This window comes from Cygnus atratus, chromosome 7, assembly GCF_013377495.2.
Source record: "Cygnus atratus isolate AKBS03 ecotype Queensland, Australia chromosome 7, CAtr_DNAZoo_HiC_assembly, whole genome shotgun sequence".
Lineage (NCBI taxonomy): Eukaryota > Metazoa > Chordata > Aves > Anseriformes > Anatidae > Cygnus > Cygnus atratus.
In genome coordinates, this window is record NC_066368.1 from 13,895,264 (window position 1) to 13,910,703 (window position 15,440).

The 15,440-nt window shown below is 53.2% G+C and overlaps 1 protein-coding gene across 2 annotated transcripts in view; it reads right to left on the reverse strand.

Moving 5' to 3' along the window:
- The window catches only part of SUFU (SUFU negative regulator of hedgehog signaling), an 84,224-nt gene extending 69,436 nt beyond the window's left edge, over positions 1–14,788 (reverse strand). For both annotated transcript variants that reach the window (XM_035547766.2, XM_035547765.2), the window contains exons 1-2: positions 14,497–14,788; positions 10,658–10,792 (exon numbers count right to left, since the gene is read on the reverse strand). In XM_035547766.2, the coding sequence (XP_035403659.1) occupies positions 10,658–10,792; positions 14,497–14,672 (311 nt within the window). In that variant the 5' untranslated portion in view covers positions 14,673–14,788. The remainder of the gene's footprint in view (positions 1–10,657; positions 10,793–14,496) is intronic.
- Positions 14,789–15,440: the final 652 nt, after the last annotated feature.

The window sequence follows — 15,440 nt, forward strand, 5'->3', positions numbered from 1 at the left end:
ACTGATACACCAGATTTCCAGATTTTTCCTCTAACCCTCCAGACCACAGTGTCAAGTCCACACTACACCTAATCCTGCAGTCAAACTGCCTCACATGGCAGTGGCACAGTTTTCCAGTGACTATAGATACCTGCGGCACAGAAATTGTGTACGTTTTGTCGAGCTGACAGACAGGCCAATTTTGAGACCCCTAAATCATTCAGGCATGAGAGAAGCACCAGGAGCACAAGTGACATTAAAATGTAGCACGGACAGAGCCAGACCCTTCTGAGAAGCACAGCAAAATAGCAAAAGTAATTGGAAATTCTCATTATATGCATCAGGAAGTTGCGTGGTTTTCTTTCTCCCCACCACGATAGCTGTCAGACCCTGGCAGAGGATCCAGAGAGGCTGGGGAAGCCGCCCTCTGTGCAGGCATCAACCAGAGACTGCCAGCAGTCCCAGAGCGTTATGGCCAAGAGCACAGGTATGAACTTTTACTACTGGTGCCGTGTCCAAACCTGAGCTGACACGACTCGCAGCTGATAATTCACAAACACACAAGTTAAACTCGCTTTGAGAGACGCGGTTCCTGTGCTCGGCTCCTGCCCACCCACGTGTGAACCAGCTCCAGAACCATGCTGCCTCCAGCCCTGCGTGTCAAAGTAAACCACCATCAGCTTTCAGGGCACTTTAATGTGCTGGGCTGCAAATTAAGGCAATTTAGGGGTTGCTGCTTTGAGGTTCAGCTGTCCATGCCATGAAAGTAGTGGTATTTGGAGGAAGGATAGGATCCTGCTTAGCTGCTGGAGGCTAATCCCTTCGAGCTCGAGAGGCTTGGAAGCATTATCCTCCCGTTCTGGAGAGTGCCAGCAGCGTTGTACGTGTATAAATGTACGCATGTAGATTAAGGGCAAATGGCCTTGTCTGTGCCCAAGAGATCTGCTTCGTTACTGACACTACGTCAAGAAGCTGCAGAATAAATACCCTCACAGTCATAAAACAGCATCCGGGTGATCTAGGTTTGAATCCCCTGCCTACTGCAAACATCCTGCCATCCTCAACGAGTTACTGAGGAATTTGATTCTCAGATGGAAAGTAACGCTGTTTCCCCACTTCAGATGGTAATGTGACACACATCATACAGCAAATGCCTGTATATTCCGGCTGTAAAGGTCACAGAAGAGCCGGGAAATTAACTCCACATTCTGCACAGCATGGACAAAAGCTGAAAGTGGGAAATGAGTAAGGCACCAAAATATGAAACAGGAGGCTGCATGGAATACGTCACCCTTTACCCCAGCAAAAACATGTCCGCATGAGGGCAGTTTTCGTTTTATTTTGTTTTATACCATAAAGACGTAGGTACACCAGTTGGTGATGGTTTGATCTCCTGCTACGGTCATGATCAAACTGACAAGACCAAACCGTTTCATCCTTACATTTCCCAAAACACATATTCAAAAAAAAATAAATCTATATGAAATCAAGTGACTAGAGGACTGGCCATGCTTTTTAGCTCGAGGACTCCCTGCGGAGCCACCCAGGCCTCCCACCTCCCATCCCTGGTCTTCAAAATAAAAAAGCTTCAAACATCTCCTAACTTCACCTAAGGGCTCGGCTGCAACCCTGCCAGCCAAAAGGACGTAAGCAAAGGGCCAGCTGGGGCCAGCATGGCTGGAAGGGCAGCGTTGCTGTGCGTGGTGAGTCCCTGAGGAAAGGGCACCGACTTTCCTCGCGGTGTCTGCTGGCTCCTTCCTAGCTCCTACTGCGGAAAGTTCTGCAGCTGCTGGGAGGAATCCATTCGCATAACAAAAGCGGCTTTCAAAAGCAGTATGCGAGAGTGGAAAGAATAAGAGAAAAACCCAAAGTTAGAAGCTATGCTGACAGCTACAGCTAGTTGTTTTCAGTATTGCCTAAAAGTTTCAGACTCTAACGGGTTACGTAGAACATAAACACTGGTGTCTCCCATTACCTTCCTGCTGGCTAAAGAGCATAGGTAAAAAGAAGAAGGCAGGAAAGAACTTCAGCAGACCCTTTACCACGTTTTTAGGACACTGGCGCAATTAAGTTCTCAGCTGCACGATAAATGAGCTCAAGGAACAATAGGCATTCAGGAGCTTTGAGGAGCCTGCACTCCAGATTTCAACCAGAGTTTGGACACCTGTGTGTCCTGCTGGATCTGGGATGCAATCCCTGATCTTTCACTTCATTAGCTGCAGAAATCGAGACAATGCCTCTTTACTTGCTGAGCTGTTATCTAGCCTTTTTTCATCGCAAAGGGTGCATTCAAAAATACACTGATGAGCACCGCAAGAAGTCTTCACCAACTCAACAGGTAGGCAAAGACCCTTGGGGGCTGAGCCGTAATTCCAGGGAAAAGAAAGCTCCTGATCGCCCTCTGAGAAATAACTTACTCAGTAAAACAGTTCAGCATACAACTCCTCACAGCCGTTCTGTTACCGAAAATCCCCCATCCATCTTCGAACATCGACTTCTTTGCTTTTCTGCTCAATGCTACTCTTTTGGGTAAAAAAGAATTCAAGGCCCAGAGACACATTATTTCTGCGTAATAAGGTTATACATATGGATCCAACTTAGCTAGGAAATGTCAACTTAAGGCTTGTCTTCATGAGGAAATTTACTGTAACTAGTCTACCAGTATAATTATATTGCTGTACTTCTACTGGTAAAATTCCCCTGTTGAGCCTTGTTCATAACAACAGCAGCCTTTATGGTTTATTTTTGTCGACCATGCCAAAAAAGGCCCCCGCTCCAGAAAGGCCACAACAATCCACAGGGGAGGCGGGGGAAGGAGCTGCACCGGTAGAAAGAATAACAGTATGGAAACGGCCGCACAGTTCTCTGGACTAATGAACCATCGGCTACGAAAAAATTTAATGCTGCAAGAAACCTGCATTCAGGTATCTTGGCAGGTCGGGTACGTGCCAGGTTTATGCCATGCTTCGCCCTCGGTACAGCTCCCCAGGGTGGATGCTGCTTTACATCAGCCCCTCCGTACGCATCCCCTTCCCCGTATGCATCCCCTTCCCACTGCTGCGGCTCTTTCCCCGTTCCCCTACAGGCGATGCCGCGCTGCCCCACAAGCGCCCCGTGCCCTCGGCTCCAGCCCTGACCCTCCGAAACACAGGGGTGGTAAAAGCCCAGCCCCTCTGGTTTACAGTTTGCATCTTCAGGGACGAGCGATAGCTGAAAAGCAAACAGCTCCCTTTGCAAAAGGGATTTTAAAACAATCGCCCTTCGCTTCGGCAGTGCAAGAATGCCGAGCTAGACAAAACAATGAGCCATCTGTGCACCCTTCCCTCCCTCCTTCCCTTGTTTCTACCCTCTGGGCTTAAATCAGAGCTCCCCAAGAATGGCCGAGTCCCTCTTCACCTCCTCCCACCCCAGTTACATCCTACAAAAAATACTTTTCTGGTCTTTTTTTTCCCCCCTCTCCTTTTTGTTCTTAAGAGCCCTAGCAGAATCCCTCTTTAAACCTCAGGCCTCTTTGTCAGGTGGCATCCCAGCTACCCAAATCAGCTTTGTCAACTGATCACAAATGCCTCCCCCAAGCCATCCATCCCTTGTTTACCATCCCTGGAGGCAGCGTGGCACCCGGAGCCCTAGCCACCCCTTTGTCCAGGGGAGGGAATACCATGTGAATGGGAGACCACCAAAGATTTACAGCCCTCCTTTGTTAGCCTGGTGTCACTGCCTATTGGGCCTCGATTCAAAATTGGGATGACAGTAGAAAGGCAGACGAGTTTAGTAATCACCATGGGGTTTGCAGCTTAGGGGGGGAGAAACGCTGACAGCTCAAATTTTAAAATAAATCTGCTAATTGGCAACCACCGTCCCACCACGATGCACGCACACTACCCTAGCACTGCACCAGCTAGCAAGGCATGCCCCTAGCATTGAGGAGAAAAAGGGATTAGGTCTGAGTAACAGCATTCAGATGCATCTCTTCAAAGGTTCATTTTGTTAGTATCGTTATTCCAGCAAGCAAAAGGATTAAAAAAAAAGTCAACGTTCCTTTGATCTCACAGCTGGATTGGCCACACAGACGAAGAAATGCTTTTACCTTCATGTCCCACCAAGACAAAAAAACAACTCTATCTTTTAATTACTGCTTTTTAGAACATCCTAAGCTGATCTTCATCAAATTAAGCAAACTTTCAGAGGAAGACCCAGGTTTGATCCCCAGTCACTCCTGCTCCCGGCAGGCTGAACCCGCTGGGAGAGCGGAGCGTGCGAGCTCGTCCAGCGCCAGCCCAGCCGGGAGACGACAGCAAGGGAGCCCTGTCCGGGGCCAACTCCCCTCCCGTACGCCGAGCTCACAGATGCATTTCTGCTGATAGAACCGAAATTGCCTGCTTTGAACGCCGTGCCCTGGCCCTGCATGGCAGCAGAGGCTCCTCTTACCAGGATGCACGCGCAGATGCGCTACTGAGCAGGAAGCCGGCCTTGCTTTCGGGAACGCTCAGCTGTAAACTTACATCCAATCTTTTCCTTTTTTATTGAAAACAGGCCTTCTTGTAAATTCAACTACTTTACAGCAAACGTTAAACGAATTTCCTTCGATGCTTCAAAAAAAAAATAAAATTTCCAAATCTAGCACAGCTCAGGCGTGCTCTGGTCCCCCGAGCTCCGCAGACACACAGACCGCAGCACGGAGCAGACCTCTCCGTAGGTGGCCTCCATCTTCCACGTTATTAATGGTGCTAACTACCTCCAGCAAACGACATTTGGAAGCCAAGTGCACTCTCTGCCTGGGAGGAGGGAAGAAAAAAGGTTTCCCCGTGGTGCCCGTAGCTTCAAGGGAGGTCTGCCTCCAGCAGAGGAACACAAGTCCCAGTCCCGGTGCGCTGCCCCAGCCATCGGGGGACACCACCAACGGGGTGCGTAAGTGGGCACGATGCTTGGTTGAGCTGGTTTCTGCTGGGGAAACGTGGAATTGAATGGTACATCACACTCGTGGGTCTTTAAAACGTCCCCATTTTTGAACTTGGTGGGCAATTCAAAGCTCTGCAAAGGAAGAGAAATCCCCAGACCACCACATTTCTACCAAGCAGACACAAACGGGCAGAAGAGATGGACCAATGGACCTACAGGTGCTCCCAGCAGGCATCGTGGAAGCACAGCTGTATTTCTAGACACCAGGGAATCCACGTGGGAGAGAGCTGGTACAAGTACCCTAAGTTTGGAAAAAAAACTCCGGCTAGCTCGTATGTCGGTAGGCATGAAAAAAATCCAAGCACAAATTCATCAAAAATGGATCTTGTTGACCCCTGCATCTCAAACTACTCATTTCAACTCTGATGGCATCTCATATAAGCTGTTACCAAAAGGAAATACTTTTTGCCGGTCACAGAGCTCCCTAATCCTGCACCCTCTCCCTTCCCACTCTGCCACAACATTTCCTCTCCCCTCTGCCTCAGAAAGAAGCCTGATCAGAAAAATAAGCACTACATTTGGGGTCAGCCTCTGCTAGCGGAACAAAACCTGTAAGAAAAGGAGGGTTCAGCGTTCATCTCAGACTCTCCTCCCCCCCATCTTAGCTCTGGCACCTCCTTCCTAAACCGAGGCTTACCGATGTCCGTTCCCATGTCGTTCCCTTTAGCAGGGGCAGATGCTCTATTCTCCAGCAACAGTACCCAGAAGGTCCTCAACTTGAAGACCTGTCCCCAAACTCAACCTGGCTTCGCTATTCCGTACCCCGAAGTGGCTACCAAGTCCCAAATTGGCTACCAAGTAGTCAGCCCTTACGCAGCAGGTGTCACCTGGCTTCAGAGCTAGCAGCCGAGCGAAGCAAGGTGAGGATGAGGAGGGGCTGGCACCTCTATGCTGGTATTTCAAAAGAAGTTGTCCCGAGGGTCTTCTGCGTCAAGCATGCTTCAATCCCACACTTGCAAGAAACCGGACACCACAGAAGATGGAAGAAAACTTCGGGGTTTTAGTAATTTTCCTGGAATTTCATGCTCGGCTCCCAAACTGGTTTGATCTTTCATTTCTCCACTTGTATCCTGTATTCTATCAATGCTGTTTCAAAATCTTCTTCAAAATCTGAAACATTGATCTGTAACAACCACCGCCATCCACCTCTAATTTACTGTCTCCTAAAAGGCTCTTGGTTTTATTGCATTTTAGTGAAGACAAAGAAGGGCAGAGTCGTCCCCGCCATTTAGAAAGAGCTCGCTGTCACCTTGGAGTTTGGTGTAATATTTCAGTGGTGCTTTAGGCTTGTGGTTTAGAAAGCACTTAGGGACCCATTAAATACCAAAATTTAAGGCTAAAGGCTGGCAAGCTGAGGGCAGCGAGCTTTTAAATTTACGAAAGGCTACAGAACTAAGAGGCCACTAAAGTGACAGCTGTCAGCACCACTCCATCCTACATTCATGCGGGCTCAAAAGAGAAGCCAGCGTGCACTCAAAAGAAAGAGAGCGCTCGTTCCAACTTTCAGGCTATTTTCTAAATACTCTTTTCAAACTCCTTTCACACTCGGAAAAAGCCTTCCAGAAAACATCCACCCCTCTGCAAGCCTCGCATTTGTTACCTGATCCAGTTTTGCGCTCCTTTTTTTTTTCCCCTCCCAGCTCTAACAAGCATCCCTGCCCTTTTACAAGTCCGGGTCATTCAGAGGAGCTATACAAGGCAGCAGAACACAAGCCGGACGGGGAGATCGTGAAAGGCTCGTGCTTACCCTCACCTTTAACGGGGAGGCACCACCCACAGAGCCACCCCGTTACCCCGGCATGCACGGGGACCCGTCCCCTCGGCGGGTGGCACCGCGCGGCTGTAGGAGAGACCGAGGCAGCTGAAATCTGGGCGGCTTCATGCAGATGGGAGGGATGCCGCACTCAGCCCGCTGGCAAGCTGCCAGGCAAAAAGAGAGAGGGGAAAAAAAAACAAACAAAACAAACCCTTGTCGACGTGAAGTTTGTGTAGGTCGGGAAGCCCAATTATTGGCATTCGCCTAAAAGGCTAAACAGCAGAAGGCGGTTGGCGTGTTTCTTCTCGGGACGCGGGAAGGCCCCGCGTACAAACCTTATCTCCTAACCGAGCCGTAATTTAACTTTTGCCTCCTGCCGTGGCTCTGAATGACAGCCTTGCCATCTGAATACACGTACGACTCTTCCAGGCTTTCAGGAATCCTAACGCATCACGAGCCTCATTTTCAAGGCACTTCCGAACCAAAAAAAAAGGGTGAGCACTTGGGGAACTACAGGAACAACTTCTCTGACGGCTGCTTTCTGTGTAGCCAGAAGTCACCATCGGGGCTGGGAGCCAGGGAAGGAGCAGGTGCCTGCAGCACCGTGCTTTGCCCTGATGCACAGGGATGTGTCCCCTGCGGGGTGGAAGAAAGAGTGGGACGTGTCCCACAGCCACATGCTTGCACCCTGTGCACCCAGTTATTGCTTCAGCAAACGACCCCTCTCTTTCAGAGAGCAAGAGCAGTCAAAAAAAGAAACACGAGGCTGTACTCTAACCCTGCTCACTACGTTCAAGCGGTTACCCATCCGTTTTCATTTTAAAGCAGACCAGAAAAAGTTGGAAATGGCAATTAACTTGCTAAAACGTCCCGGAAGGTCTTCTGCTGCCACTCGAGTCGTGCAGCACGCTTGCCTGGAGAGACGTACTGCCAGGCGAGGGGCTTGGCAATCCCCCTGCAAGGCCGGCGGTTCCCTAACGCCGCCCTGACGTCAGGATTTAGGATTTCGAGAGCCATCAGCCCCGCACAGCTGGTGTCGTGGTTGCCACTATGCCATGAAGCACTGAGTGTTTTTAAATGAAATAGGGCTCCCCCGTTTGAAATTCTGAGATTTCTTCCCCGTTATTCCGTGGACTCTCAGAAATAGGCCGGTTGTATGAGCGGAGCGGAGCTGATATGTAAGCAGGGCAGGAAATAGTGCTGTTTTAGCTGAAAATAAATCTGTCAACAAGGAGGCACAGGGAGAGCTCCACTTCAGGCTTTTCAGGTTCTTATTAAAAAATATAAATTAGAGTCAACATTTTCGTGTTACACGCTACATCTGTTTGCTATCCCATTATAGATAAAAATATAGGGGCCTTCAACTCAGCCCTGGATCACTGAAAAAATCATCAAAAAGTCCTTCTCACTTAGTACTGCATTATAATTGGTCTACATCGTCCCGTACCACCAGAAGAGGTCCACGAGAAACAAGCCACGTGTTACCCAAAGTCAAGTGGGGAGATTAAAAGGGTCCTTGGCAGCGCTATCTATCCTCCAAAGGATGAAAGGCAGCGAGCTCAGGGACACACGCCTCTATTGCCGCAACCTTGCTGTCTGTCACGGGCAGGTCCAGCTCTGTGCTCCTTGCAGGGAGCGCTGGAAAACAAACCACAAGCCACAGACCAACAGCTGTCTCCGCTGGCCAGTAACCAAGCAGAGTTCAGTGCCACGCCAGCTTTAAAGGAAATCTTCCAAAGATTTAAACGGCGCCCCTGTCGCCCCGCTCTCCTGCCAGCCGTCCCGCAGGATGCTTTGGGACAGCAGAATTTCCAAGTCCTCTGAGCAGCAGAGACCGTAAACAGGGGCTTTCTCATTCCCTCCTGGAGAACGAGAGCTTCTTGAGCACGCACAGCGCCAGCCCGGAGCCGTGCAGTCCACGTGGCAGTGGTGTTTCAGGAGCAGGGAACAGAACTGCTGGTGGGGCTGAGCTCCTTTCCCCTGCCCGTCCTCAGTGCTCACCTACCCGCTGATCACTTCACGCTTAGTGTCTGAGAGATGCTGAGGTTCTGGCAGCTTTACCACGCGCGCTGTGTATTAAGACTACTTGTGATAAAGCCCTCTTGACAGCACAGGCAATACTAAGCTTTGCAGCTCCAAGAGTGAGGCTAAAATAAAGGTGACAAGCTGCAGTCAGATGAATCTCACAGGACGAGTGACACACGGACGACCTGCTCCAGAGCCCAGGAACGCTGCGGCAGCCCACACAGACAGGAGTGGAAATGCTCCTTAAGGTTGTGACGTACCTGTGGGATAGTTTCTCTCCTCCTCCCCCAGGCTTCCCTCTACAGAACAAACAGGCTTTGATTTAGCTGAGAGCAGTCGGGGGCTGAGAAACCAGACCACACGCCACACTCAGGGCACAAAAGGTGGTGTCCTTACACAGTTTGCTTCTTCACTCATACAAACACATTAAGCCACACATTAAGCCATTCCTCACCCTTCATGTCTTCAGCTGAGACCCCCACATCCTCCCGCTGCTCTCTCCCGCAACCACCAGCAGTGAGTCGGATCGAAGAGAATACTCTCGCCATGAGAAAGCCTCGGGCTGGCAAGCCACCAAAAAGAGGAAGCCAGCACAGCACTTACTCCCTCCAAAATTAACTTCCAGTAGAACGAGGCTGGAAAACACAGGTTGCCTAATCTTGGCAACCTCAGATTTTCAGTGGCAAAGATGAAATCTCATGATTTGAGAACAAAGGCATCGTGTGAAGGCCTGCATGTCCACGGCTGGGTCTCTTGTGAAAGCAAGGGAAGGAAACCTTTAAGCTTCTTTTCGTTTCTTTCACCTTTTATTTGCCCTACCCTGTCTCTGCCCCAGCACCTAATGAATGGGGTTTGTTGCCAGATGTGTTGGTCAAAACGCCCCAGGCAGGTCTCAGTGACACTGGGTTTCTGTGTAAACACCACTCTTAAAAGAGACCTCTGAAAAACAGCTCTGTATCCACAAACAGAAGAAACTGCCTTGAGGACATGGGTAAGGTTAAAGAAACTGCTCAGCTGTCGCTGTTGCAAGAGAAGCACCTGGGTAAAACAAAACCCATAAAGACTGCTGGCTGAAACTCAACCAAGACAAACAGAAGAGGAAAAGCTTGGATGAACAAATCAGGGCTTCTGCTGCGCCATTCATCACGGATATTTAGCCTGCAACGATGAAACAGCACAGGAGTTTCACTGAAGAGCAACAGCAGAAACCTGCCATTTCTGCCTGGTTAAAGGATCCCCGTTCAGAGCCCCAAGACTCTGAAAGCTTGGTGACTGCTTATTTTACCTGGACTTAAGGAGCAAAGTCGGTGAAAGCATGACAACAACAAGATTAGATCATGCTACTTGCCCCATCCAACACAAAACACCTCCTGAAGACCGTCTGTACCAGCGATCTAAGGTAATCATTACTGCAGAGAAGAAAGTCAGTCAATTGTTTTATACTTCGGTTACCAGAGACTCACACTTCATGCAGCAGGCACTTGGGTGGCAGTCCACTTGCTGACAGTAACGCTGCCGTGCCAGCAACAGGAAAAATGCCCTGACAGCAGTTTTCCAGAGGAAGGCATGTAACATGCACAGGGAGGAGTCGGGATTGAAGCCTATGAGCACAGCAGACTATCAAGAGGGAAAAACACGAGGCATTCAGCTAAAAAAAGTTTCCCTGGGAGTTAAAAAAGGAAAAAAAAACCACAAATCGCTCAACTTACAACACTAACAAGGACATACACTGCACGCAGAGCTTCAAGAGGGGAACACAGTCATTCTTCTACATCCCAACCCAGGCACACGTCACCCCCCAGAAGACCAGGGCTACGGTACTCTCAGCAGAAAAGCAGCTGTTCAAATAACACGAACAGCAGGACGGGGTTCTACTTCCACTCCCCCAAACGTGACACAAAACACAACACACAGCACCAGGACGTGGGTGATGCTTACTCGTGCACTCTGTTGTCTCCGTACAAGTCACTCAGCCCGAAGCTGACGTAGTGCCAGTGCTCAGGAACGTTCAGCGCTGGGTTTCCCACGTTTCTGTACATGCTAACGTAGTCCAGAGGATCAGGTCCCCCCAGCCTGCATTAAAAACAAAAAAGACTCTCAGGTAAATCGGTTTATTCAAGACAAGTGGGAAGTCTCCGCAGATTCTGCAAGGGGCTGTAGATGGACCTGCCTTAACTCACAGCTAGCGATAAGATCGGCGTGGCCTAGCTACCTCTAAAAAAATGACGGGGAAGGTTGGGTTAAGTCCAGAAAGCATGGAGCACAGGAAGGCAAAGTGCATGCGTGCAAAATACTACAATGTTTTTAACATTAAAGCATGAAGACGTCTGGAAAATCGTATTAAAACTTCCGCAAAACAAAGAAAAGCAGAAAACTCTCCGAGTAAAGGAGCGATAGCTGTATCTGCTCTGCAAGCTCCTAATTCGGGCCAGAGGCACATACCTCACTGAAAAGAGCATCGCTGTTCCTCAAAGCACAACTCCGGACGTCTACGCTGTGAGGAAAGCAACCCATAGCTCTGAGCGTAGCCACGGAAGTGGAGGAAAACAGCGGAGGAAAAACCGTCGATTCAGAAAATCAGCAGCAGCACCACGTCACCTGGCCGGGAAGGCTCCGGAGGCAGAGCTCGGCCCGCCAACCCGCACAGCTCCGAGCTGCCGGGTGGCGTTTGCAGCGAAAAGAAAACGCGAAGCAACAGGTGTCTCCCACACACACAAAACCTGCTCCCAAGCTGGGTTTAACAACACCTCGGATGTCAAATGACTCACGTGGGAGCACGGGTGCTTTGACAAAAGGACAAACCCTCCAGCATCTCGCCCTCCGCCCTACACGCAAAGCCCGGAAGCCCCCGCAGGCGCAGGAGCAGCCAGCACCAGCTCTGAGCCTGGAGGAACGCACACGGGACAGAAGAGCTCCGCCAGGGCTGCTGACACGGGCGCTGACCCAGTTTTGGGGACAGCTCTCGCCGCTCGGGCACATCCTCCCGCCCACAGCCGCTGCCGCGCGGTTCGACCTCGCGCCGCCATCCCCCTTTCAGCGCGCGGGCTCACGCGAGGAGCTGGCAGCGTCGGAGGAGTTTATTAGGGAGAGCCCAACTTCAAGGCTACGGGTACAAATCTGTTGCATTCCCTACTCGTGGAGCTCATTCAGGAGCAAGAAGCGCGGCCTCGGGGGGGAAAAAACGGGGTTTGCATCCGCGCGGCACCTCTCCCTGCCTGGTGCTAAGAGCGCGCTGAAGTTTCTGGCCAAGGAACCCAGAGCGGGCGGAGAGGAAACAGCTCCGCTGCGAGAAAAAAGACGGAAAATTCCCAGTGCGTTTCCCCTGAGAAGTCTTTAGGGGGTTGCTCAGAGGCAGGCTGGCTTCTCACAGCTCCCCTCCGACAACGCTCCCAGCGGCCGCGGACCACAGGTCAGCGCTCCGGTTCTCCAGCTCTTGGCCTCGGCTCAGGACAGGGGACGGAAAACCAGCAGGCCAGCCTCGGTTCTGCCCTCCTCAAAGCCTGTCACAGAACAAGGAGAATGCAAATTTGCTTTTTCACCAGCAGCCTTAAGCCTCAAGGCATGGAAACACCCAGCCATGTTTTAAAACCAAAAGCGGGTGCCGGGGAGCAGCAGCGAGCTCAGCGCACAGCCGCTACAAATATAGCCAGGAGCTCTTCCAAGAAGTCCCGATTGCAATCACGAACCTTCTCCCAAGACATGCAAATCGCGTTGAAAAGAAAAAAAAAAAAAAAAAAAAAGACTCGTTCCACGAAAACGCCGCACATCCGAACCCCAAATCTCACCGGTAAGCGGCTCCGCAGAGCCCCCGGCGCCACGAAGGAAATCCCTGCTCCGCCGGGCGAGCCCTTCGGCTCCCTGAACAACAAAACTCCTGCTAACCACGGAGGAGCTGCTGTGTATAATTAAAAGCTGATTAGCGTTACAATATTTCTCCTAAGGCGGGGAACTTTGCTCGGCAGTTTCAAGAAAAGCACAAAGTGCCGGCGCAAACAGGCCTTGGCAGCGCCTCCCGTGCGACCCACCGTCACCACCTCCTCCTGTGTCCGAGCCCCAGCTGCAGGGAAGCCCCGACCAACCCCTCGAGCGAACGAGAAGCCAGGTTTCTTCCCAAACGAGGGTCTCTGCCACCCTTCCTTATTAACCTGGGTACAAACAGGTGTAAAAATCTGATCAGACCAGCGCTGAAGTACCGCAGGACTGCCCCACGCGGCTGATTAGGAAATTATCTCAGCCCACCGTGCCAGTTTCAGTAATTTACCCAAAAAATCTAAGCAACAGGTAGCAAGCGTATTTCTTGCTAGAAGCTGATTGAAGACAGCGCTTTGGGAGGCAACAGCAATAGCTCAGTCAGAGCAGAGCACAGGACGGATATTATTCTGCTGCCACCCAGGACTCAGCTAGATAGAGACGCCCATGTTAAAATGAGCTGTGAATTTATTTTACACTTATTAAACTTTTACTAAACTTTTTCACGGTGCCGGACTAGGGACTGGTCAACGTCAGGTCCACCAGACGCTCCAGGCAGACCCGATCGTGTTCCTTCGGTCCAGGAGAGAGGGCTGAGCAGCACGGCAATGGCAAGAAGCAGAAGGGACTCCTCTTCCCACGGGGCTAGACACTTATCTCGGCAGCCAAACATCCAAGTACTTCCTTCGTGCCACTCTCCCACGTAAACAACTGCTGTGACTGGTGTCAGACACCGTGTCAGCAGAGAGGGGAAGAGGCAGCAGATTCCCAGCCCGTGACAACACGTGGCTACACGAGGGCAGGAGAAGCTGGTTCGGTCCCCTGGGTTTACGGGCGCGCACAGCATGCACTGGGCTCGGAGGCTGGCACAATCCCATTAATCCCGGCCATGCCAGCACCCCAAACTCCGGGCCAGAAGGCAGAGCCTGAGCCTCCTGCCCAGGAGAAGAAGCTCCAGCCCCCTGAGGAACTGCCCCACCGAGGGAAACGCGCTCCCCTTCCCCACGCCCTGCCCCAGCCAAGGCCCTCATCAGCCCCATCCCTCGCTCCAGGTCACCCCAAAAACGCGTCTCCCCACGTCCCCGCTCTGCAGAGCTGCCTCTAGGCCCTGCCTCCGGCCCCCACACCTCCCTGACACCCAGCGCGCTGCCCTGTGGCGCCCCACGGCACCCCCAGACCTTCCTGGGCATCTCCCCGCGCCTCAGCCTGCAGCCCCCGGCCTCTCCCCTTGCTGCAACCCCCTGCACCTCTCCCTGCTCCCCCAAACCCCTCAAAGCTCTCCCTGCACCCCCAACCCCCCCCAAAGCTCTCCTTGCTCCTCCAAACCCCATTCCTGCCCCTCTGCTCCCCCAAACCCCTCAAAGCTCTCCCTGCTCCCCCAAACCCCTGCAGCCCCACTCCTTTCCTCAACACCCCTCTCGCCCACAACTCCCCCCCCAAACCCCACTGTTCCCCCCACAACCCCAAAGCTCCCCCAGACCCCACAGCTCCCTCCAGCCCCTCTGCTCCCCCAATACCCCTCTGTTGCCCCCCCAGACCCCAATATTTCCCCCCCAGACCCCAATATCCCTCCCCAGACCCCTCTGTCCCCCCCCCAGACCCCAATATTCCCCCCCCAGACCCCAATATTCCCTCCCCAGACCCCTCTGTCCCCCCCCAGACCCCAATATTCCCTCCCCAGACCCCAATGTCCCCCCCAGACCCCACCACTCCCCCCCCAGACCCTAATATTCCCCCCCCAGGCCCCAATATCCCTCCCCAGACCCCTCTGTCCCCCCCAGACCCCAATGTCCCCCCCCGGGGCTCACCAGTACTTGAGGATGGCGGTGACCTGCAGCGGGTTGGGCTGCTCGGGGTACAGGCGGCGGCACTCGCCGTAGATCCCGTGCAGCCCCGGCGGGAAGAGCGACGGGAACGAGCCCGAGCCCGACCCGGAGCCCGGCCCTCCCGCGGGGGCACCCCCGCCAGGCCGCACGCCCTCCATGGCGGCGCCGGCTGCTCCGGTTCCGCTCCGGTTCCGCTCCGGTTCCCGGCCCCGCTCCGGTTCCCGGCCCGGCCCGGCCCAAGCGGCGCTGCGCGGCGCGGCGCTGCGGGAGGAGGGGGGGCGGGCCCCCCGGCTGCCATGGCGACGGTGATTGACGGCGCGGCTCCGCCAATGGCGGCGCGCGGCGCGGAGGGCGGCCGCGCCTCTCCCCCCTCCCCCTCCTCCCCCCCGCCGCGCCGCGCTGTGAGCGCGACCCCTGGTGGGGGGGGGGGGGGGCGCCTGTGAGGGGAGATAGGAGGTGTTGGGGGGCTGTGAGGGGAAATAGGGGGTCTGGGGGGCTGTGAGGGGAGCTGGAGGGCTATGAGGGGAGATAGGAGGTCTTGGGGGGACTGTGAGGGGAGATAGGGAGTCTGGGGGGGCTGCGAGGGGAGCTGGGGGGCCTGTGAGGGGAGATTGGGGGTCTGGGGGAGCTGTGAGGGGAAATAGGGGGTCTGGGGGGGCTGTGAGGGGAGCTGGAGGGCTGTGAGGGGAGATAGGAGGTCTTGGGGGGGCTGTGAGGGGAGATAGGGGGTCTGGGGGGGCTGTGAGGGGAGATAGGGGGTCTAGGGGGGCTGTGAGGGGAGACTGGGGGTCTGGGGGAGCTGTGAGGGGAGATAGGGGGTCTAGGGGGGCTGTGAGGGGAGCTGGAGGGCTATGAGGAGAGCTATGGGGTCTGGGGGGACTGTGAGGGGAGCTGAGGGGCTGTGAGGGGAGATATGGGGTCTGAGG